This window comes from Calliphora vicina, chromosome 3, assembly GCF_958450345.1.
Source record: "Calliphora vicina chromosome 3, idCalVici1.1, whole genome shotgun sequence".
NCBI classification, from domain to species: domain Eukaryota; kingdom Metazoa; phylum Arthropoda; class Insecta; order Diptera; family Calliphoridae; genus Calliphora; species Calliphora vicina.
Genome location: NC_088782.1, coordinates 91,029,367 through 91,056,905, shown reverse-complemented (window position 1 = coordinate 91,056,905; position 27,539 = coordinate 91,029,367). Strand labels below are relative to the sequence as shown.

Sequence of the window (27,539 nt, the reverse complement as noted above, 5' to 3'; positions counted from 1 at the left end):
AAATATTAGCCGGTTGTCCCCAGGTATCGTGCCTCTCACCAATACTATATAATATATATACTGCAGATTTTCCAGCACTAGACGGCTGTATAACTTCTATCTTTGCTGATGACACCGCTATACTTAGCTCCGAAATACTTTCGGCTGCCGTCTTAAATAATTTACAAGTAGCATTAACTACTATTAATGCATATTTTTCAAAATGGAAAATTCTTGTTAATCCTCAAAAACTCAGGCGATATATTTCTCAAGAAGGGTAAAACCTTGTTACTTACCCCAACATAATATAACCTTTGACAACATTGATATTCCTTGGATGGAAAGAGTGAAATATTTAGGCGTAATATTCGACCCCAAACTCAAATTTAAATACCACATATCCAAAATTGTGGATAAAGTTAACAACTTAACGAGATTGCTATATCCCTTAATCAACAGAAATTCCAAACTGAACATCCAGAACAAAAATTTAATATTTAAATCCACATTCAAGCAATAATGTTTTACGCAGCCCCAGTCTGGTCTACATCTGCAGAATGTCACATCAAAAAACTACAAATTGCTCAGAATAAGCTGCTAAAAATGATATATAATTTGCCTTGGTATTATTCCACTCAACGACTGCACACCTTAGCTAACGTGGACCTTGTTTGAAACAGAATCCAAAAACTCACCACGAATTTTAACTCCAGATGTCTTCATTCTGAATTTACACATATCAATGAACTTGTTTCGTCATAATTTTAATCGTAGCTTTAACAAACCCCTTTTAAAAAAATGTTCATTAAGGTTTTTTGAAAAAAATTTCCTTAACTATTAATATTTGTAAATCTATACTTTTAATTATAAAAACTGCAATATATGTTGAAGTAGAAAAGGATCTAATCCTAACCTCTTTATAAATTTACTTAACAGCAAATTTCATTGTATTTAATAATATTATATAAATAAATTGAAATTGAATTATAATTGTTTTTGTTAAATATTGCTATACCTTTGTTCTAAGATTTCATTTTTATTAATCAACTTTTGAATGGTGACTATTTTCAATGAAAATATATATTTTAAACTCCTTCTTAAATGTTTAACGAAAGACTTTTTACTTAATTATAAATAAATTAATATTAGCGGTATTCATAATCTTGTGGAAATGGTCTAGCAACCTATACAATTTTGCATTTGCATTTCCATTTCCACAAGATTGTGAATACTATATTAAATATTGATTTTGAACATGGAAATTTATGCTTGTATTTATTATTACGAAAGGTGTTATGGATATGGGGTAGGGTGCTTCATTTGTTTGTCTTTACTTATTGGGCTGACAATTGTTAATATGGTTCTCATGTCAGCAAGGAGGGTGGGCCTGGATCAGTGTAAAAAATAAGACCACAAGCTACACGTCAGTCATCGACATATCTATTCTTTCTCGTCCTTTATCTGTTTTGGATTGCTTTTAGTATTTGCTACCTTCAAATTTAATTTCTCCGGTAACTTAATAAACATAATTAAACCCCTCCTATCGACGAACACGGCCGATCTAATTGGTAGCCATGTTCCCATTATATTAGGACATTACTATAATGGTTTTTGTATAAATCAAAAAAATGTTTGTTAAATTTTGGTTTTGTTGATATATATAAAAACCGAATATGATTTTCGGAAGTCAGTTGATCTGTATTAATATTAATAATAGGTAGAATGAACATAACCCATCAGTATTATTTCTGTATACTTGAAACTAATTTGAATTGAATATTTTATCGGATATCAAGCTACGCTCATCGCTCTGACGCTCGCCGCATAGCCGCTCATTGCGTGGCCTTAGACCTATTATGTGCTGATCGTCATAAAATATTTTAGCTTAATTTCTATAACAATATTTTCAAGATAAATTAATTTTTAAAAGACCTTGGGATGGGATGTTGTATAATTGCTGTAAAAATTAATTTAATTTATGTTGAATTTTATCTTGATGTCGATATTTATTTGCAATAATATGATCTAGTAGTATTATTTTTACATACATACAACATATATGAGTAAAATTTTGATTTAATATTTATAAGATATGGATATTAATCTGATTTTCAGAATTGGTCCTTATATGGGAACTATGACCAATTATGAGCCGATCTTCATAAAATTTGGTACGGTACGGAATGTTGACTGATAACGATATTTATAAGAGATTTATGCGTGTGTAGGTGACTTTTAAATTGAGATATGCATATAATTTATATGTGTAAAATCGATGTTTATAACATATTGTTATGTTTTAACCTTTTTAAAACGTTGGTTTATTTCCTTTAAATAAACCGGATACTTTTGATTGCAAATAAAAGTCGTTTAGTAGTTTAAAATTGTAACAACTCTTTATTTATTTAAAATGTACAACAACAACAGAATTATATAGTCACTCAATGTCTTTTTTTATACACGTTTATAAATTCTAAGAAATACAGACACTTTATAATGTACACGAATTCACTTGAAAAATACAGCACACTTTAAGGCACTCAGTTGATGTTTATTCGAAAAGCGTCTCTGATAAACTCACTCACGACGGCAACCTCTGCCACTATTTATAACACTGCCATCTGCATTCTAGATTGCTCTTTAACTGTCTAGAGCTTTCTAATACATACGCCATCTGAGGTGTACTTTCTACAATGTTCTTTTACTGAATATTCAAATTCGAATATATGGTCGCAGCAAACAGCGTTGCCAACTTACGATCAATGGTCAACTGAAAGCTTTTATTCAATGTTAATAATGCCCACAGATATGTTAAAGTTTGGGCACTGCTATTTGAAAGCATTATACTACTTTTATATTTGAATTCAAGTACAATTTCGTAACAATATTTATGTATGAGGACGACGATTTTCATATACAGTTTGTCAAAAATATCTTTGCACAGTAAACAAATTTTTAAAATTTTATTTTCATTTAAGAATTCCAAGAATAAATTCATTTAATTTTTGTTTTTTTTTCACACATTCCGTTATTGGACCTCTTACGACTATCTGACTCCACCAACATATTTAAAATTGACAAACGCGTTACAACACCAACAACAAAAATATATGTTTTTACAATATGAATGGTGTCAAAAAAATCTTTGCATACTGAGTGAAGAAAACAAAAAAATGGTTAAATATACTCGAATTTTGTGCAAATAGACCTTTTTATGAATGTAATCGCATTTGAAAGAGGTAGTTCAAAAATATTTTTTTTAAGTTCTACAAGTGACTTTATATTTAAATAAAAATAATGGCAGGAAATCGCATTTCGAAAAAGATTATATTTTTTGTATTTTAATTATTATAAAGGAAAATCTGCAAGTGGAAAATGATTATGGGCTAAGAGTATCACATGAAACACTCCGAAATGTGCTACTAAAACACAAATATTCTTCAGGAATGGCTAGGAAAAAACCCCTGCTCTAAATCAAAAATATTGAGAAACGATTCAGATTTTCTGGGATTTTCACTCCTGGGACGACTAAATTTTTTCTGATATGACAAAAATAATGTTGTACTGTCATGATGGAATCCAAAAAGTTTGGCGAAAACCTCTGACAGCTCTAGAAAACAAAAATTTAATTCCTACAGTTAAGTTTGGAAAGCTTTAAGTTATGGTATGGGGTTGTATATCCAGTAAGGGAGTAGGGTAATCAGGATTTTGGATAAAATATTGACGAAATAATTTTATCTTGATGTTTTAAAAACCGATTTAATCGCTATCATTCTGAAATTCGGTTTTGTTGACCCGGTAAATTCAAACAAGTTTTAATACAAATATTACTAGACAATGATCCCAAACATAACTCTTATTTATTTGGTCGTGGTTACTATATAACTGTACAAAAGTTATTGATACCCCTGCCCGAAGTCCTGATATTAACCATATCGAAAATTTGTGGATACATTTAAAGAAAAAAGTGGGAAAAATATCGCCAAAGAATAAAAACGAATAAATTAAAGAAGAGTGGGACAATATACCCTTGGAATATGATATCCCTAAGCTAATTAACTCAATAGGCAGCCGTAATTGATGCTCAAGTTGGACACACAATATATTAGCAGCTAAAACCCTGGAATTGTATCACAAACTTAATATTTTATCGAATGTGCAAACATTTATTTGACAGTATAAAAATTGATTTTTTTTGTCCTTTTTTATTATAAATATGAATGGTTTTATTGAAATTGATTTTTTTGTTATCTATTATATTAATAAACATATGTTTATAAAAACTGTGTTGAAAATAATAAAGAATTTGATTATTTATATTAGTAATTAATGTTTTCTTTGAAATTTTGTTATTTTTTCTCTATGTGCAAAGAATTTTTTGACAAACTGTATATAAGGATTATTTATGTCTACTTTTAACTTGATAACGATGTTTATAAGAGATTTATGCGTACTTAAGCGATTTTCGAAAGAGGAATATTATTTGAAAGTGTCCGGTTATGATCAAATATGGAATGATCCAAACAAAATATTGTTTTATGATTTCTTTTTACATGAAATTAATTTTTGCTGAGTATTGCATGGATTCAGCTATTCTCTAGGCGGTTCTTAGATCTATATTCCGGGAACATATTTGTATTGGGGTTAGCAGAGTTACAGAGTTTGAATGACGTATGTAACATTTAATTTTATTGTCAGCTATAAATTCAAAGAAAATAGTAAAATTGTTTTTAAAAAAGTCAACTTTTGTGGGAATTGTGTCATATTTTGGTTCATAAGTCTGGATCTACTGGACTAACTTTACTAATTACTGATATAAAAATAATTACGTACATCTAAAATGTTCACTCAAATTGTCACATACACCCTTGGAATTTAGAAACTGCTAGTTAACAATAAATGAATTGTACGACAATTACTAACCATTTTGGAAATTTATATAAATGTTGTTAACAATTTAAATCCGGACACAATTATCTTTACCCTTTAAACTCTTCGAATCGGTAGCCATTATTTGTAATTTAATTTATAATTAAGTGTATTTTATATTTGCTTTGCGTGCAGTATAATTCATAGTTACTTAGAATGAGATAAGAATAAACGTGGAATCCTTCGTTTATAAAAGCTATTTGTCATGATGATTTCACAAACTTCTCTTCAAAGAAATGTACCATAATTTTACAAAGTAGATGCTCTATGAATGAACATATTCGTTAGGGTGATCCTTAAAAGAGGATTGTTCATCTCAATCCAAAACACGAAATTTCAACTAAAATTTACCTTTATAAGTTGTCTGATTTTATTTAAATTTTGTATATAAATGAAGTATAACAATTATAGACTTTGGGAGTATGGAATTTCGAAAAAATATAATTTATGGACCACCCTAATATGCATATGTATGTATGTACTTATACAATATAATAGCAAGGGCGGAATTCCATAAAAATATTTTTATATTACATGCATACCTACATACATAGTAGTAGTGTATTAGGTTGGTCCATGATTGGTTTATGAGTTTTAGTGTATAAAAACTTTAAAAAATATTCAAAATCCATTAAAACAAATACTTCAACTATTTTAGAAGACTTTTTATATTTAGAAAATCTCAAAAGTGACCTAGAAAGCCTGAATACTTTGTTTTCTACATGTCCTACAAATACACCAAGTAAACGATAATTTTCAATGTCTAGTTTTATAAAAACAAAAAAAAATCGATATATTCCAAAGCATTTAAACTGTGTTTTACTTATTCCTAAGAGATGATTTTACATTCATAAGGTCTTCAAATTTACTGACGCACAGTGGTATGAGAATAAAAAAAGAGGGAAATAAATCTGTAAATTCTAAACCCTTTGGACCTCATGACCCCACCAGGAGGGGGACCAGGGGTTCCCAAAATAGGACACCTCGGGTATGTTTAATTTTTAAAATTATCCTATTTCTTCGTTTGTGTTCCGATTTAAAGAGCTATCAATTATCTCTTATAGCTTAGGAGATATTCGCATTTGAAAATTTAATTTTCAACATTTTTACCCACCCTACACCAGTTTTTTGGTGACCGCGGTTCCAAATATTCTCCGATTTTATCCATTTTTCTTTTATAGGATTAACAATAGATCTATATATCAAATAAAGAAAGAAGTGTTTAAAAATCATGACTGAGTCCAAAGTTGCATGCATTTGAATATAAAAAAAATTAAAAAAGGCGATTTTTCGGAAAAAAAATCCTATTTTTTGGATTTTTCAAGATTTTTTTGGGAATTGTTTTTACTTTTCCATTTTAAATAGAAAAATCTACATAACTGTGCAATTTCATTAAAAAATATTGATAAATAAAAATTTTATTTCAATTTGAAAAAATTTGTATCTATGCAAAATTCAATAAAAAGCATTTTTTGCCATATTTTTCAAAAAAGTATTCCATGAATATTTTAATTGTCAAAAGTTATATATATTTTTGAAAAGTAGACAAAATCCTCTATCCATTGATATATAACATGTCTACCTGATGTTTTTTATGTGTCAAATAAATTAGGGAAAACTTAACAACTCGCTGAGAATTTGGGCAGTGGGCGTTGCACATAGATCTGGCGAGCCACTTTTTTTGGCCAAAACTAAAATATTCACTTATATACATAAATTCATACAAAAGATACAATTAATAACATAAAACATAAATTTTATTAAGTTTCCCTCCACCAAAGTCTACATTTAGATAAATATTAAATACAAATTTTAGAGAAAAAACATTAGCGTGAAAAAAAAGATGTTGGTCAAAAAATTTAGTTGAAAAAAATAGTTTGTTAAAATTTGAAAAAAGAAAATTGAGTTATTCGCGGATTTGTACTATATTTCAGCTGTTTGCGGGCAGATTTTCTCGATTTCCAATAGCAGCTGTACCAGGACTATACCTGACATATTGGTATAACAATCATGATTGTAAGTATTTACCACTTAGGGAATATCAAGTAGGCGTGGCACATCCCATATAAAGTTAATAGTTTTTAGCGTATAGCTTACGAACTGTAATTGTGAGAGCTTTACAATTTTGTACGATTTATTTGGTTTTATTTGGCATTGGATTAGTGGGAGTATAACTATAATTTCAAATGCTTCAAACTTTGTCCAAATCACAGGAATTTTGCAACTCTTCTAACGTTGCACAGTGGTTTAAAAACTTTTTATTTTTGGAAATAATTCGGTATCTTGGGAACTGTTGGAGATATTATTACGAAATTGCGCATGTTTTGAGCTGAGGTGTTTTCGAGTCGATTTACGTTTGTTCAGCTTCCTAGCGCTAATGGGGGCCAGTGCGTGCCCCTCAAAGTTGGTCACCTCAGGTCTCAAATTTTTTAAAAAATCGCCTGACTACTGTTTATAGAGTACCATATAAACAGTAGTCTGAATCGAGTTATGTGATGCAACCGAAAAAATTCGATTTTCGCCAAATTCGGTTGTGCATACGAATTTGTTTTCTCTGTGTATCATTGCCCTAAACAGTTTGGTATAGAAAATCAGAAAATCGGTCCAGTTGAACCAGAGTTATGTATCAAATTGTTGCCTCACAATTTATCTTAAAAAATTGACTTTTTTCGCAATTATTTTGATATTTTCTTAAAATATATTACAGATAATTCCATGAAATTTTGTCTTTTTTATTTTTATGATAAATAAACGAGCTTTGTAGGAAATTGTAAGAATCGGACAATATTTCGCGTGTGAAATTTCGTAATAATACCTCCCAAGATACCGAATTATTTAAAAAAAAAGTTTCTAATCCACTGTGCGCTGTGTTGACTTATAAGCATAGACAAGGTATTTAAGGTAACCCCAAAGAAAAATTTTTAAAATGGTTAAATCGAACGAACGAGATAACTCGCGCACGCCACGTAGTCGCGATATAATGTGTACTTTGATAGAAATTTAATAATTTCCATTATTAAATGGCATAGACTCTTATCCGAAAAGTAAAAAGAAGTCTTATAAATACCGTATATTTTAATTTACTTCTTTAAACTAACATAAATGGGAATAATATATTGTAACATAGCACAGTGGTTTAGAAACGCACTGGCCCCCATTAGGAAGCTTAACAAATGTAAATCAACTCGAAAACACCTCAGCTCGAACCATGTGAAATTTTGCAAAAATATCTCCAATAGATACCGAATTGAAAAATATTTGAAGTTGAAAAATATTTGCTTCATGCTGATGCTATTAAGTTATCATTTAAATTATCTCGAAATATTGTATAAAATTTAAAAAAATATATATTTCTAAACCGCGATAGCTTTTGAAAATTCACACTGAAATACTAATTTTTGTTCATACACAAAATTACTCAAACAGGAACAAAATTGTGTTTTTTCACATATATATTGTGGATTAGGCTGGGTCGATTTATTTAAAAATATCCTGGGTCGATGGATAAAAGTCGAAATGCGCAAGATAGGATTTCATTTTGACCTATGGTTTCTTGAGGAAACTTTCTTAGAATTTTCCGTAGATTGCGTTTCTGCTATACGATTTTTTACTCTTTTATCGTCCATACAATTCGACCCGGCCTATTGTGGATACTTATAGTTAGGGAAGTTGATACTGGTTTTTCTAACTTCGTTTTTCGGCTTTATATAAATGGTGCTACCCTAATGTACATATTTTGCAGTACGTTCGAGAATATTGAATACTTTGTTGTTTTTGTTTTCGATTTGTTAAGTTTGATGATAGAAAAATGTACTTACATTAGAGCCTCGTGACCACGAGGCAACTATAGCATTACATGCTAATGGAATATCACGGGCACCCATACACTGTCTTCCTTGCTCGCGTGCCATTTCCTCCAGTTCCTGATGCATACCATGGCATTCTCTTAGAGTTATGCGTTGTAAGTAATGGACACTGGATGGAGAATCATATATGGGTTCATACTAATATCAAAAGAGAAATAAAAAATAAACAAAAATTTAAAAAAAAATCTAAAACAGCACATAAAATGGAGATAGAGGAAAAAGCAAAATGATTTTGAAACCAGCAAAATGTACATAAAGATGAAAAAAAAGAGATGAACAAAAAATCCAAATGATGTTGTACATTCATCGTTTCTGTATGCGTTTGCATGGACAGATGGAGATGGTTGAATAGATGATTTAGCATGATTTGTAAGTTGCAATTGCAGTGCAATTAATGACTTAATGGAACATTTGAAACGCTTTTATTGTTGTTATTTTTTTTAATTCATGGAATGGACATTAGGGAGTTTTTAAACTTGTATTCTAATTTAAAATAGCGCTGGAAATTTGTGTGAAATCTGATCATATTAATAATTTTTGCATGGTATGGTTCTAATGATTTTTTCTTATTATATCTCGTAAAAGCATGTTCAATAGAGAGTTCCTTAGAAAACATTTTTAGAGGAATACTACTCAAAGAATGAATAATGTTCTGTAATTTTGAAGTTATGGTCAGATGGATATTTGAAATTAATTTTGTATTAACTTTGGTACATAATTAGCCCAGTTCGAACAGGCTAACTATATTCAATTTGATTAAAATGTTCAGCGTTGTAGGATTATATCAAGTGTCATATTATTCCGACATATAATCCTCTGAATTTTAAAAAAAAAACACTCAATGTACTTTGGAGTGTCTGAAATGAACTTTTTATGCGCTACTGTACCTAAAATTATGAAAAGATTTATAATCCGAAATATTTAGTCCAAATTTCAATACAGTATTACATTTGGATCATGGTGTACGTTCGCGTAGTATATGTTGCCGTTATCAGAAAAAAATCCTTAGCCTCAGATAATGATGATATGTACATATCATCATAATCCGATAGCTTAAATCGATATAATGTCCATTTTACTGTAAATGAATAACAATTTGTAAAATAATGTAGCCTGCTCTTTTTCAGACAAAAATTTCCTTTGCATCGTTTACATAACTATTTTACAAAATTAAAAAAAATGTACTTTTTGTAACTATTTATTCTGAGATCTATGGTATATGTTGAAATTTGATCAGGACATTACGATTAACAGCGCCTTTCATAATTTTAGGTAAATTGACTTTTGCTATGTACTTTGTGTTTGAGCCATTCTAATGTATGAACTCATACATATTTGTTGGATGTAAATACATACCCTAATTAGATGATGTTTATGCTTCATATCGTCCAATTTAAACATTTTACACCAAATTAACGAGTCATCAAATCTCGGAAGTTCAACATCTTCATTTCGTAGTTCTAGTATGCGAACATGTTCTAAATGTCGATAGTGTATATGTGGACGTTGTGTCAGCACCATTGGTCGATATGGATGAAACGATAATTCTGCATTTGGTAGTGGACTAGACCCCACTGACCCATGTGGTGGATCCTTTTCGTTATACATGAATAGAACTCGCATTGTATCATTCTATTAAAATATAAAACAAATAAGTTATGAATTAAAAAAAAATTACCATATAATTTTTTTTAAGAACAATTTATATGAAATATTTTTTTGGAATATGTATGTTTTTATTGAGTATCAAAATTACCCTTATTTTGACTGTATTTTTCGTGATTTTAAAAGTTGACGGTCATTTTTTATACCCTTCACGTTCGTGAGATGGGTATATATAAGTTTGTCTTTCCGTTTGTAATTTCCACAATATAATTTTCCGACCCTATAAAGTATATATATTCTGGATCCTTATAGATAGCGGAGTCGATTAATCCATGTCCGTCTGACTGTCCGCCTGTCTGTTGAAATCAACTTTTCGAAGCCTCCAAATAACTTACATACATGATTCATACATCAATATCTCCGGAATTCTTCCGGCTCGGTTGCTATTTAAAATCGAGAAAATCGGTCCACAAATGGCTGAGACAACCTCGATTTTTGACCTACTATATCTGGATTACTAAGTCATTAATATAGACAATATGGATATCTAATGATAGATATTTCAAAGACCTTTGCAACGACGTATATAAGATTATAGTAAGTTTGTAGGTCCAATGGGTCAAAATAGGAAAAAATATTTTTTAACCCTAATTTTTTTTTAACAAATTCATTTTCGCTAAACAAAAAAAAAATAAAAATTAAAAAAAATATTTTTTTTTTAAAAACAATTCGAAAATTTTTTTTCCACGAAATTAGAAAAACAACTTTGAAAAAAAAAAATAAATTTAGTTTATCTAAAAATATTTCAAATTTTTATTTTGAAGTATAATTTGGTGAAGCGTATATAAGATTCGGCATATCCGAATATACACACCGTTACAAAAGTATACATACTATCGACTTATTCACTGACTCATCAGTGACTTGGTGAGTGAGTGAATGCCTTGTATTTTTATATAATATATGTATGTTTAAAAAAGCCCAATAAATCGATCTTATGTATACTTTTGTAACGGTGTGTAGCTCTTTTACTTGTTTAATTTAGAATTTCTAAATGATATATTCTTTTCGCCGATTTTAATGAAAGTTGCGTAAAATATTTTTCGCAACTTTTTTATCTATTTTATTTGAATTTAAAGTTATCCGCCTGTATAAAAAACCCCTTAACATTCAAATAATTGAAATAATAAAAAAAATTAACACAAAAATTATATAATTTTGAACATTTTCTTAAATAAATAAATTTTTTTGGAAATTTTCTTTAAAGAAAAAAATAGTCTTTGAAATAAATATAAAAATTAATACGTAGTAATGCAGTATTAACAAAAATGGTTTTATCAAAATAATTTAACCAAAATGGTTTTATCAAAAATTAACCGATTAAATCTAAACCCCGATTAATTATTAAACCAGAAACCCGATTAATTAAATACCCTAGTAAATACTGTATTGATAATGTTTATTTTCAATAAAATCGCATTTTTAGATTTATTTCAAAATTATATAAGTTTTATTAATGACAACAACTTAGGGAAATTAAAATGTATATATCGTCATTGCTTAAACAAAATACGTTTTTGTATGTATTTGTAATTTTTAAACAATTGTTTATTCGACCACCAGTAAATTTTATCGTCCATTTACCTACCAAATTTTTTTCAAATTGGTTTCAAAGTTATTAAAAAGATTAATGTGTATTATGCCACAGTTTATAGCGCAGTTTAACGCTCCAGTTAAAGCAAGTGAGAGTACTATATTCGGCCGTGCCGAATCTTAAATACCCTCCACATAAATATGATGGTATAACAACTGAAATAATATAACAATTGTTAGAAAGACTAATTTACGCAGAACATATTTTATTTCAAATGTACAAAAATGTTTATCTAATTCAGCAATTTATAACTGAAATTCCTATTAGAACGTGTGAAATTTAACTATTTATATACTTAATAATTAGTTAATACGTTTGGATCAACATTTTAACCTTTTAACATCAAGTGAAGAAACAGAGTATAAACAAGTAAGAGTGCTATCTTCGGCTATGCCGAATCTTATATACCCTTCACCTTTGTTGTGGATGCATTATTATTTTTTATAATTAGTATATATGTACAGTCAGTGTCAAAAGAAAGTGTACAACTTGTTTTTACATTTAAAACGTTTTATTTACATATTAAAAAACAATTTTTTTCCAGTTCTAGTATATTTAACAAAACACTTAATTGTTCTCTTGCAATATATAAACAAAAAACTAAACTATTTCAACTGCAACAAAAACAGTAACAACAAAACCAAAAATACTCCATTTTTAACGCGTCAGAAAAAAGTGTACACATTTAGAATTGCAATAAGATTTTTCTAGCTACATAAAAAAATATATTGTTATTCTTTATTTTTGCCTAGATTATAATTTTTTGTGGATCTTGCTGCTAGTCTCATGAGATTTTAAGATAGTAGCTTTTCTTGTTTGATCGCGAGAACTTTAAAACCAAAATGGGAAAACAAACTGCAATTGAAACAAGAAAGTAAGTCATAAAATTTAAAAATGAAGGCAAATCGTCACGTGAAATCTCCTCTATAATAGGAAGAAGCCATAATACTGTAAAAAAAATTATAGACAAACAAAAAAATTTAGAATTTTAGAAGATCAGCAACGTGCCGGAACACCAAAACGCCTTAACAACCTTGAAATACGATCGATTGTGAGAGCAGTGAAGAAAGTATTCACAGTAAGTGCAGTAAAATTATGCGAAGAATTAACAGATTCGTCTGGAGTGAGAGTTAGTAACAGTACGGTTCGCCGAGCGCTACACCCAAATGCTCTATATGGTGGAGTTCCGAGAGAATAACCCCACATTTCCAAACGAAATAAAGAGCGACTTCGAGAATTCGCAAACAGGTATAAAAACCAAGAAAATTGTTTAATGTGCTGTTTACGGACGAAAGCAAGTTTGAGATTTTCGGAAGTAAAAAAAGGAGTAAAATTTGGAGAAGCAAAAATCAAGAGTTCGACCAAAAAATTTACTATCCACCGTAAAGCATGGTGGTGGTTAGGTGATGGTGTGGGGGTGTATGGCGGCAAGTGGCATGGGAAAACTCATATTTATTGATAGTTTGATGAGCAAAACCGATTACCTAAACATTCTTATAGAAAATATGGAACCCATCATTAGAAAATTAAATCTAGACCGAACCTGGATCTTCCAACAGGACTACTATCCGAAGCATACTTCTTAACTTGTTAAAGAATGGTTGTTGTATCATACATCGAAATAACTGGAACAACCCCCACAGTCACCGAACATTAATCCCATTGAACATCTGTGTTAGCATTTGGACAGACAGATCAGAAAATGAAATATTACCAGCAATGACTCTCTACACGAAATCCTGCAGGAAGAGTGGTTCAACATCCCAACATCGGTGACATAAAAATTGGTAGAAACAATGCCAAGGAGGCTTGAAACTGTTTTAAAACCCAAAAGATGTCAAATAAAATACTAAACACGTTTTTTCTTCTAATTTCCCTAAACTGTATACTTTCTTTTGACGCGTTAAAAATGGAGTATTTTTGGTTTTGTTGTTACTGTTTTTGTTGCAGTTGAACTAGTTTAGTTTTGTGTTTATATATTGCAAGAGAACAATTAAATGTTTTGTTAAATATACTAGAACTGGAGAACAAATAGTTTTTTAATATGTAAATAAAATGTTTTAAATGTAAAAACAAGTTGTACACTTTCTTTAGACGCTGACTGTATGTACATTGCCCACTTTCAGCGTACAGCATCCTAAATTTATCAAGAACACAAAAAACAACAACAACGCCAAACGAAACAAAACACCAAAAGAAAAAACAAAAACAAAATACGCAAGCCAATGAAATCAACAAAACACAAAAGAAAAACAAAATACGCAAAGCATGCACATCCAAACATACGATTTGTTGCTTTTTTGTCAAAAAAACCAACACACAACCAAACAAACGTTTAGTTGTATAAAAAACAACAACAACGCCAAAAGAAACAAAACACAAAAAAAAAACAAAATAAAGCATGCACATCCAAAAACATACGTTTTGTTGCTTTTTTGTCAAAGCATGCAATACATTGTGTTTTTTGATGAAATTTTCAGAGGTTGTCTCGGATTTTTGCTCATATCTCCGTTATTTATGGACGGATTTTGCTGATGTCTGACAGAATTGTTGAAGATTTCGATCCCGGAGATATCTGGGGCCTTCAGAAAATTGATTTCAACAGACAGACGGACATGGCTTAATCGACTCCGCTATCTATAAGGATCCAGAATATACAGTGAATGTCACTTAAAATCGTACACCATCGTAGTCAAATTGTATTCATTAGTTTTAGAATGTTGATGTTTTGGAAATATTTTAAAATGCTATTTTTATATTGTGTGTGCTATTACATATCAGAAAATTGGCCCTTATCCACAAATAAAAAAATTGGGTAAGACTGTCAGTGCCCAGAATATCAACGCTTCATTTAAAATCGTAGAGGCACTAAAAATAGCAAATGATACCCTACAAAGTATTAGGATTATTTAATATTAACATTTTTTTTAATTTTTAAAGTTTTAATTATAATTTAATATAAGTGTACGAATTTAATTGAAATATGAATTTTGTGATGTTCTTTAATTTTCATCAATATTTTTTTAAGGAATTGAGGTTTTGTTAACTTTTTTGTTGAAATACATATTTTTTGTTTCAATTAATAAAATGACTTTTAATTTTTATATAATCTCCTATTATTGCCTGTATAATTTCATAATATTTTAAAAAAAAATATGTTGTAAGATTTTGAGTGACACTCACTGTATATACTTTATAGGGACGGAAATGAAAAATGTAGAAATAACAAACGGAATGACAAACTTATATATACCCTTTTCACGAAGGTGATACAAATTACTGATCTGTGTACTATTTTGGTTTAATAAATGGATGCTATGACCTATTATGGTAATAAGTATTTGAGGGCTATTTTTGTAGAATTTCATATAAACAACGCTATTAACAAGAGTGGACCTTATATGGGAGCTATGCCGAATTATGGACCAATATTTAAAAAAGTACGATTCTTGGATACAAATTGCTGATCGGTGTAAAATTTTGGTTCAGTATAGATTTTTTTGGATATTTGTCCAGGTTTTTCTGAAGTGGTTCTTATATGGAGGCTATAGCCTATATATGACGAATTATGGGTCTATCATCATAATCGATTTGGTACATCGATTTTTGTATATATTGAATAAATTTGTTTCGAATTTCAACATGATAACTATATTTGTAAGACATTTATGAGGATTTTAGTGATTTTCGGGAGTGGAACTTATATGAGAGCTATGGTTAAATATGGACCGATATTCACAAAATTCAGAAGTATGATTACTGGATACAAATTACTGATCTGTGCGTAATTTCATTTTGATATCGATATGTTTTAAATATTTTTTAAGGTTAATATCTTTTTTGGAAATGGGCCTTATAGGGGAGATTAAGAGATTTTCGGAAGTGTACTTGATATGGGGGCTATGGTCAAATATGGGCCAATCCACGAACAATTTTGTAATATATTTTTTTTTAACTCGAAACTTATTTTTGCTGAATTTTCGATGGATATTCCTATTCTGTAGGCAGGAATTTGTACCACATTTTAATTCATAACTTTGGTTCCACTGTACCGATTTCGCTGATTTTCAATACCAAACTGCTTAGGACAATAATAAACATTTTTCTTGCAACTCTACTAAGTTTGTTTGCGTATTTTGGACGTGAGCGTGTTTTACACAGACGGACAGACAGACGGACATGGCTCAATCGACTTAGAATTTCATAAGGATCAATAATATATATACTTTGTTGGGTCTCAGGTGAATATTTCTCAATGTTACACACGGAATGACAAACCCTCATTCACCACTTATGGTGGTGGAGGGTATAAAAACACATGCGGAAATTTCTTAGTGCTTCGACGATATTATCAATGCAGACATGCCATTCTTGGGAATTTGTCCCCAAAGATGTGGACTTTCAAAGACTTATGGGGATAATTTAAAATATTTTATGGGGATAATGAAATAAGGATAAGACAACGGTTGGTGTCATTTTGACCCTTTTGGCACTTTTTTTCGACACCGTAAGTTTACAATTTGTAAAAAATGGGTACGAATCGACAACGCAATGTTGTTAAATTAATCGCCGACGCATCTCAACGTGAGTTGCTGACAAGTTATTGTCAAAGTGTTGCGGCGAAACTTTTGCTCTGCTAAGTGAATTTTAAATTTTATTTACATTAAAAAAGTGAAAATATGTATAAAAGAAAGTGTAATTGTGTTTAATAGTGAATTTGTGTTGATGCAGATGAAGATGAAGATCCAGGCAGTGCAAGAAATGAGAAGATCACCGAATCCACCGACGACATACAACTCCAAAAATTCCTGGAAACAATAAACATACAGTTTTTGTACATTTAAAAGGAAAGTAGAGCTATATATATAATTATCAGCAATGTAGAATACAATAAGTATTTGTTTTATTTTTTAGAATGATGACCGGTGGAAGCAGTGCCACAATTAGGGATGCTATTTGAAATTTCACATACAGGAACTCCGACAATTGCCACCAATGTTTTGCCACATTTAAACATGAAATTTATATGTATTTTATATTTAAGTATTTATTCGTATTGTATTTAAAAATAAATGTAAAACATAAAGGAATTATTATTTATTTCAATTACCAAATCGTACACGAACGGTATCAAATCCACAACATATGGTTTAAAATTGACAACGGTGCGGTATCAAATTGACAACGGTCTGGTGTCAAATCGTACACGAACGGGGTCAAATCTACAACGGATGGTGTCAATTCGGCAACTGAATGGTGTCATATTTTCGTTGTCAAATTGACACCGTTCGTGTACACTATTGATACACTATTGACACCGAATGGTGTCAAATCGTATACGGATGTGTTCATTTTTTCTCTGGGTATATTGGTCTATTATATTGATATGTTAAGGGTCTTTCATTAAGCGCTTTCTATTTTTAAATTTAAATAAACCAAAGTGTGCGTGAAATATCATCGAAATTGTTTTTATTTGTTTGAAAGGCCTATCGATGTCATTATGTATGGAATATAACATAATCCATTGTCGTCCCATATCGACAATTTTATCATTTTTGTTAAGGACAACAATGATAAGTACCTGGCAACCCTGTCTCTATTTATAAGGTAAATTTTTCGAGTATTTATGTACGAGTGTGTATTTATAGTAACAATAAGTAATAGTACTACAAACATGATAAATTATGTAAACATGCGATTTAGCCTATTTCAAATATTAATGTTGACACATATCATTGCTTTTTTTATTAATTATATTTGATTTAATCTCTTAGTCTTAGTATGCATGAAGGTTGTTAAAGTTGTTTTACTTTATATGTATGTACATTAGGGTGACCCTTAATAAACAGAAGTTGAATTTTTGCCAGTCTCACCCCCAATTTGGTGAACACTGGTAAAAAATCATCCTAAAAAATTTTAGGTAAATCGGTGAGACTGGCAAAAATACAGCTTTTGCTTATTAAGGGCCACCCTAATGTACATCTATTTTTACATATGTACATTTCTAAGTATGAATTTGTATTTGATAGTGTTTTCAATAAGTGAAACGTTATACGGTTACTCGATTAATTTAGGTCAAAAATGATGATACGAAGAATGTATACACTAGGTCACATTGATTTTTAAACCCGTTTATGTTCGTTATTACATCACTAATTTTCAAATTAGCATAATCAGAATCAATTGCTGAATTCACAACATTTTGTATCATGTATCTTGTATTAAATACACCTTTTGTTTATTAGTTTGTGATCACCCATTGTATATTGTATGAATGTTTTTGAAAGAGTAGTATGTATAACATGTAGTCCGACTCTCAATTTTTTCAAATTACTCTCTCACATACATATACGGGTACTATGTGAGCTCAGAGAAATATAAACAAATTTATAGCTGTAAAGTGTAAACCAATACAACTTTTTAAAAACATATAAAATAAAAGTGTAATTTTTGTATGAAAATTGCCAACAACAAGCTTACACTATTGTATTGAATACAATAAAACACTCGATTTTTTTTTCCAAATTTTTTTTTTCATTTTTTGTGAAATTTTTTTCTTCAATTTTTATTTAAATTTTTAAATTTTAATTTTTTTTTTCGATTTTGACCCATTGTAGGTCTAACTTACTATGGCATTATATACGTCGTTGCAAAGGTCTTTGAAATATCTATCATCAGATATCCATATTGTCTATATTAATGACTTAGTCCAGATATAGGTCTCAGCGATTTTGCTTATTGTAAATGGAAAAGTTCTCGAAAGCATGTCTGACAGAATTATGGAAGATTTGGATCCCGAAGATTTCTGGGGTCTTGATTTAAGCAGACAGACAGACAGACAGACAGACAGACAGACAGACAGACAGACAGACAGACATACATACATACATACATACAGACAGACAGACAGACAGACAGACAGACAGACAGACAGACAGACAGACAGACAGACAGACAGACAGACAGACAGACAGACAGACAGACAGACAGACAGACAGACAGACAGACAGACAGACAGACAGACAGACAGACAGACAGACAGACAGACAGACAGACAGACAGACAGACAGACAGACAGACAGACAGACAGACAGACAGACAGACAGACAGACAGACAGACAGACAGACAGACAGACAGACAGACAGACAGACAGACAGACAGACAGACAGACAGACAGACAGACAGACAGACAGACAGACAGACAGACAGACAGACAGACAGACAGACAGACAGACAGACAGACAGACAGACAGACAGACAGACAGACAGACAGACAGACAGACAGACAGACAGACAGACAGACAGACAGACAGACAGACAGACAGACAGACAGACAGACAGACAGACAGACAGACAGACAGACAGACAGACAGACAGACAGACAGACAGACAGACAGACAGACAGACAGACAGACAGACAGACAGACAGACAGACAGACAGACAGACAGACAGACAGACAGACAGACAGACAGACAGACAGACAGACAGACAGACAGACAGACAGACAGACAGACAGACAGACAGACAGACAGACAGACAGACAGACAGACAGACAGACAGACAGACAGACAGACAGACAGACAGACAGACAGACAGACAGACAGACAGACAGACAGACAGACAGACAGACAGACAGACAGACAGACAGACAGACAGACAGACAGACAGACAGACAGACAGACAGACAGACAGACAGACAGACAGACAGACAGACAGACAGACAGACAGACAGACAGACAGACAGACAGACAGACAGACAGACAGACAGACAGACAGACAGACAGACAGACAGACAGACAGACAGACAGACAGACAGACAGACAGACAGACAGACAGACAGACAGACAGACAGACAGACAGACAGACAGACAGACAGACAGACAGACAGACAGACAGACAGACAGACAGACAGACAGACAGACAGACAGACAGACAGACAGACAGACAGACAGACAGACAGACAGACAGACAGACAGACAGACAGACAGACAGACAGACAGACAGACAGACAGACAGACAGACAGACAGACAGACAGACAGACAGACAGACAGACAGACAGACAGACAGACAGACAGACAGACAGACAGACAGACAGACAGACAGACAGACAGACAGACAGACAGACAGACAGACAGACAGACAGACAGACAGACAGACAGACAGACAGACAGACAGACAGACAGACAGACAGACAGACAGACAGACAGACAGACAGACAGACAGACAGACAGACAGACAGACAGACAGACAGACAGACAGACAGACAGACAGACAGACAGACAGACAGACAGACAGACAGACAGACAGACAGACAGACAGACAGACAGACAGACAGACAGACAGACAGACAGACAGACAGACAGACAGATAGACAGACATGGCTTAATCGACTCCGCTATCTATAAGGATCCATAATATATGAGGAATCTCACAACAAATGGTACTTTTTCTCACATTTAAAATTTTTGGGAAAATGAGTTTTATTTATAACTGCCATAAGTCACCACATTAAATGTTAAGGATGTTTGATATAAAACCATTTTAATGTCGTTAAAAAATTAAGAAAAAAAAGTACATTTTGTTAAAAAACAATATTAAAAAGTATGTTTTTTATGCGTTTTTTAACGATAATATTTTAAATTAATGTTTTTAATCCTGATCTAATATATAAACATTGAAATTAAATATTTTTTTTCGTTTTATACTAGTGGTGTACGTTTTGTTAAGTACAAAGTTTTTTAAAACCCATTTAATTAATAAAAAAATTAAAAAAATTTTGCTGACTTGATTGTTTCTAGAAGATTTCAACCCAAATATTATAAAAATACCAAAAAAACATTTTTTGAAATGATGCGAAAAAGCCTTTTTTTGAGGTTTTTTGAAATTACAAACTGAATGACAAATTTATATACAGAAGGGTGTACGAAGGTGAATGGTATAATAATATGTATATAAATACAGTGTAACGAATGTAAATAAATGTAAATTAAAGTAACTCCATATTCGACAATTTTGTTTGTTGACATTGCCGTTTAAAGCAAAATTGGATTTCTGAGATACTAATGTTCAGTTCAACATGTTTTCGAAACTGTAGGATCAACTTGTATGGCAGAAGCTACAGCAGCAATAGTTTCCAGCGCACAGTGGTATAGAAACAAATTAGATGGAAATAAATATGTAACTTCTAAACGGTAAGTCCGATTTGAATGAACAAAACACATGCACAAAAAGGAAGTGTTGTCGAGTTTAAGTTTTGAGCTTGAACCTCATTGGCCCACCAGGAGCGCGACCAACAGACCAATAATAACTGTTATTAAATTTTTTGAGACTGAAAAAGTTAGGCATAAATTAATGAATAATTTTTACGTTTTCAAATAAGAGTTATTCAAAATATTTATTTTTTTTCGTTGCTCATAACATTTATTTTCGATTTATATGTTTTTAAGTTAACTAATAAGAGTTATTCTCAACAATATGTTTTATTCGTTGCTCATAATTCAAAAGAAGTTTTTTTGTCGCCTCGCTTGCATTTTATTAGTACAAACATTGTATTTTACCTTTAAAGTCTCAAAAAAGACGCTTGATTGCACCTTTTATCACTCAACAAAAGACGCAAAACAGAAAATGCTCTTTCCACAGAATCCTGTGTAGCCAGTACTGCATGGACATTATGAACCAATTTACGTAAAAGTGGAAAAGTATACTTTTTCTCTTCCCAATATTGTAACAAATCGGCTTCTACGTCCAGTCTCATAGGCTTAAAGTTGTCTATTTCAGCTATATCTGCTAATAACTCTCGAGATGTATTGTCTTCGTCATCTTCTGAAGATAAATCCACTTCAAGTTCTCTAATTGATGTTCTGAGCAACGATGACATATTTAGATTCGCCAACCAGAAAATCGGATATTGGTTGAAGAGGAGATACTTCAGGAGAAGTTACCGAAATATTTTTCAACTGAAAAAGAAATTTGAAAGTAAACAAAGTTTGTTTACTTTGCACTTTTATAAATCGAAAATAAAAGTTATGAGCAACAAAAAAAAATAAATATTTTGAATAACACTTATAGAAAATCAAAATTTATTTTGATTGAAAATAATAATTAGTTAAAGAAACAAAATTTTATTTCTACAATATAACAATTATGGATAAATTTTTTTAAATATTTCTTATAACAGTTATATCTCTGCTTTAAAGTCTTTTTTTCATTACTTTGATTTTGTGCCTACTGCAGCAAAACATTCAATTATATTACTCCATTTTGCAAGTAATTTACAATTGTTCGATTAATTACAGGTTACGTTCTAAGCTCGTATACTAATTTGTCAAATTAACCGATTAAAACAAAAACACTAATAATTGAATACCCTAGTACTTGAACAATGATAAGTATAAATGAATGAATGTGTGTGTGTGTGTAATACATTAAAAGTTAAAATAAATTCTCAATTCATTACTTTGAAAGCATGAAAAGTTTTGAAACTCATTTAATCAATGTTTTTAACGAAATAAAACTTTTTGAAACAAATACTAAAGCACACAAAATGTGTCATTAATCAAGGTTATGGTGTGAGCATCATTTTTAAAATTGTTTATTTAATTTATACTTTTTTAATTCATTTATCATGTATTACAGTTATTTTAATACTTACCGTTATTGCTATGTCATGTACATTATCACAAGTATCAAGTTTTCTACGAAATCTTAGCACTGTGTGTGTTCTATTTTCATAACCAAGCATAAGCATGTAGTCCTGTGAGGGGTCGACGATTGGTTCTGGATCTCCATTACGTTTTAAATGACGATCCTAAAGGAAACAAATAAAATATACGATAATTAAAGAATTTTCATGTTAAATGTAAAACTTCTAGATAAATAGTTTATGCGGTAATTATCACAACGTTGTAACCATCTTTGTTATATTGCTGATATTGGCTATGTCACATAAATATAATAGACTTTATTAGTTTAGTTTTTAATTTTTTTTTATCCATTTGTTCTACAGGACTTCATATGATATTTACTAACATATCGAATATCTGGAGAACTGTAATCATAAACGTATCTAAACATTGTATGAATTAATTTTTTATCACTAAACGGAGTTTGGCTGGAAATGAGCGGGATTGGATTAGTGTACAAAGTAAATAGTTATTTTCGAATATCTGTAGTACTATAATTGTGAATGTCTTCAAACTTTAGATGCATCCATTTAATGATTTTCTGATGATACTGCTATTCTAAGCATTCTTGAAAACCCTCAAGATGCGTTTCGTTACTTACAAAATCACATATTTGATTTAGAAAAATGGTTAAAACAATGAGCAAAAATGTACACACATAACATTTACATTGCATAGAGAATCATGCCCCCCTATTCATATCAATAACCAAACAATAATTCAACAATCGGAAGTGAAATACCTCGGAATACATCTGGATCGTCGCCTTACATGGAAAAGTCATATAGATGCAAAGTTGACTCAAATGAAATTGAAATCAATTCAAATTAATTGTCTTATTGGCAGAAACTCTACGCTTAGTTTAGATTGTAAACTTCTACTTTATAACATGATCATAAAACCGATATGGTGTTATGGCATACAGTTTTGGGGCACGGCCTCAGCGTCAAATGTAGAAAAGATCCAAAGACGCCACACTCTATTAAGAAAGAGGGACACAGCAGACCTAATCTAGAAGGAAGAATGCCAATTTAACCAAAACAACCATGAATACAAAATTTTTCGCCCGGCATAGGCTGGACTTATTAAATAATAATTATTAGATATAAGATTTGTACCACTTATTGTTAGTTCATTATATAATGAAGATACAATAAATAAATGAAAATGAAAAAAAAAATAAAATAAATTGTGTTTTAGATAGCACAATACAAATTTTATGAGAAAACAAGTAAGAGTGCTATATTCGGCTATGCCGAATCTTATATACCCCTCACCTTTGTTGTGGATGCATTATTATTTTTTATAATTAGTATATACATATGTATGTACATTGCCCACTTTCAGCGTACAGCATCCTAAATTTATCAAGAACACAAAAAACAACAACAACGCCAAACGAAACAAAACACCAAAAGAAAAAACAAAATACGCAAGGCAATGAAACCAACACACATCCAAACATACGTTTAATTGTATAAAAAACAACAACAACGCCAAAAGAAACACAATACGCAAAGCATGCACATTAAAACATACGATTTGTTGATTTTTTGTCAAAAAACCAACACACAACCAAACAAGCGTTTAGTTGTATAAAAAACAACAACAACGCCAAAAGAAACAAAACACAAAAAAAAAAACAAAATACCCAAAGCTTGCACATCCAAAAACATACGTTTTGTTGCTTTTTTGTCAAAAAAACCAACACACAACCAAACAAACGTTTAGTTGTATAAAAAACAACAACAACGCCAAAAGAAACAAAAAACAAAAAAAAACCAAATACACAAAGCTTGCACACCCAAGCATACGTTTTGTTGTTTTTTTGTCAAAGCATGCAATACATTGTGTTTTTTGATGAAATTTTCAGAGGTTGTCTCGGATTTTTGCTCATATCTCCGTTATTTATGGACGGATTTTGCTGATTTTAAATAGCAAAATTCTCGAAAGTATGTCTGACAGAATTGTTGAAGATTTGGATCCCGGAGATATCTGGGGCCTTCAGAAAATTGATTTCAACAGACAGACAGACGGACAGACAGACAGACAGACAGACAGACAGACAGACAGACGGACATGGCTTAATCGACTCCGCTATCTATAAGGATCCAGAATATATATACTTTATAGGGTCGGAAATGAAAAATGTAGAAATTACAAACGGAATGACAAACTTATATATACCCTTCTCACGAAGCTGAAGGGTATAAAAAACATTGGAAATATTTTTTTTTTTAAATTAAAATGACAGATGACAAATTAGTCAGGGAATACGTTGCTATAAAAAACTTATTTTCGAGAAAATGTCGTATAGCTCTATTTGAATATAAACCCTCGGTTGAATTTGACAACTTTTTTTAAAAAATGTGAGACCAAGGTGGAGTGTAATTTTGCTAATTAAGCGTAAAGAGCATTATTCACAACTTTGGTTCTTTGGTGATCCATACTGAGATTTTCAGGCAAAAATCCTGAAATGTTCTTTTTGAAAGGACTTTTTTTGATTTTCTCTCTCGATCAAAAACCTAAAACTTTGACCCACTACAAAAAAAAGCAGACCAGCTAGCTGTCATTTATGATAACATTTTTTCTGGTCATTTAGGAATTAAAACCTCAGCCACAAATTAAATTTTTTAAAGTCATAATTTTCTCAAATTTTTATAATTTTTTTATAGTAAAAGAGCTGATTCGCATAGACTGAAACAAATTATTTTTTTCACTTTTTAAATTGCATATTATGAGGTTTTACTTACATTTTCTGAGTTTGACTATTATGCTAAGCGTCAAAATAGAAATTCATAACAACATAACATACAAATATTATTTTAACCGTGACCCATTCTGGCAAATAATGATTTAACATTTTATGACATTTCAGTATTTAGTTACAGTTGCAATGAAATCCCAAAATAACTTTATTTGCCTAATTTCTATTAAAGCTAAGACAAACGGCCGGCCAATAACAGGTGATGAATAGTAAGAATGAGTGAGTATGAATGAATGAATGAATGAATGAATATGTGAACATTAAACGTAAATGGAAATATAAACTTACCTGAAAGTATGTTTGGCCTCTGTCAAACCAGCCAATGGCCATATCGGAGCCAGCAATATTACCATCGGGTGAAAATCCGAAGCCTACATAGCCCAATGTACGTGCTTGTATTTCAAATGTTATATCTTGATTAATGATTTTCCATAAAATGCGAAAATCCTCATTCAAATCGACGGCATGGTCCCAACTTAAAGCCTCCTCGGTCACTGACAATGGCGTAGCAGTAGCTGACGTTGAGACAAAGTTCTCCAGCAGGCAGCTAACAAGTACAAAGCAGGATATAAAACATGTGATTAACGATGACAGCGATAAACTCGCATATTTCACTTCCATCGGTGTGGTCATTATGTGATACAAACTGGCAAACAGACTGCCTTGCCCGTCTGCCTGTTCAACTGTTGGTCAGTTTTTTTCAATAGGTATGTGTGATTGTTTTTTTTTTTGGGTTTTCTATTTGGGGTTGCTTAGATGGCAGTTGGTAGGGTCTCACATATATTTTGTTGATCTGCTGCTGTCGTTTTTCACAAAAAGTATTTTTAGTTTTTGTTGTTTAATTTGTTTGGGTGCGTACAATCTAAATAGTGTGCGAAAATTGCTTGTGTGTGTGCTTGTTTTTTCGTCAGATTTGGTAGCCTTTAATTAATAGTTTAGGTTGACCAGCCTCTTTAGGCAGAAGACGTAGAGGACTTAACTCGACATTTATTGCTCGTAAAGCCTCTTTAGCAGGCACCAAATACGAAAATTACACATACAATGAATGGCTGAATGTATTGGAACACAAGTGCTTTAGTAATTTCACTCCTTGTATTTATGTTTATACGTTCGTGCCTGCGTGCGTGTGTTTGAATGTTGGAGATTTTAAATGTTTCAATGAATAATATTCATGTGGTACGACGACGGTATGGTTCGGTATTGTATAAAGCAGTTAGTCGAAACATACGTAAAATTTACACACCATCAAACAAACGGTTGTTTGTCTGTCCGCAGAACCGTTCAATTATTCACAAACACAGATACTAACATACACACACATAGATAGATATTCCTATACCATTCAATGATTTACTTTAGACTGTGTGTGTTTTGGGGCAAGTGTGCGTGTGTGTAAGAAAAATGTGCGTATAAATCACACTTTTTTTTATTTGGTTTCCAAGGCAATTGGGTACGTAGCTGCTGTATAGCTGACTGGCTGACTGGCTGACTGACTGACTACTGGCTTAACGTCGTTTTTCTGTAGTACGAGTGTTGAAAACAATTTTCCTTCTTGTTGGCCTTGTACTTATTGTTCTGCCCCGTATCATTCCTTAACATCCATCCGAACTATGTTTTGTTTGTTTGTGTGTATATAGGTGGTATCTGCCAGATATTCGTATCAAGGAGCAAAGTGTACAACAGCACAATTTTAAGTGTCTGTTGTTTTTGTTTTGTTTTTAAACACTCTCCTTTACAGAAGAAATATGAATTTTCATACGAGTGTAGAAAGTTTTTCTATTTGTTGTTTCGATTGGTATTGGTTTATTATTTTATTGTTGTTGGTGTTTTATGAAATTCAGTGATATCACAGCATTCGGCAGCTCACAGCTCTTAAATATGCAGAATAGTTGTTCATAAAAATAAAAAAAAGAAACAAAAAGTTTTATTTTTGTTTTCGTAACCTTTTTCCTACTGGATGGCACATTTGTATATATTTATGGTTTTATGATCCTTTATCCAGTGTTCAGTACTGGTTTGGTGTTTGGTTTTTTTTTATTATTTTTTGGTTATTT

General features: G+C 31.3%; 1 protein-coding gene across 1 annotated transcript in view; it reads right to left on the bottom strand.

Moving 5' to 3' along the window:
* olf413 overlaps positions 1-26,153 on the bottom strand; it is a 53,090-nt gene extending 26,937 nt beyond the window's left edge. The window contains exons 1-4 of the mRNA XM_065504515.1: positions 25,774-26,153; positions 22,688-22,843; positions 10,131-10,406; positions 8,727-8,912 (exon numbers count right to left, since the gene is read on the bottom strand). Of these exons, the coding sequence (XP_065360587.1) occupies positions 8,727-8,912; positions 10,131-10,406; positions 22,688-22,843; positions 25,774-26,118 (963 nt within the window). The 5' untranslated portion in view covers positions 26,119-26,153. The remainder of the gene's footprint in view (positions 1-8,726; positions 8,913-10,130; positions 10,407-22,687; positions 22,844-25,773) is intronic.
* Positions 26,154-27,539: the final 1,386 nt, after the last annotated feature.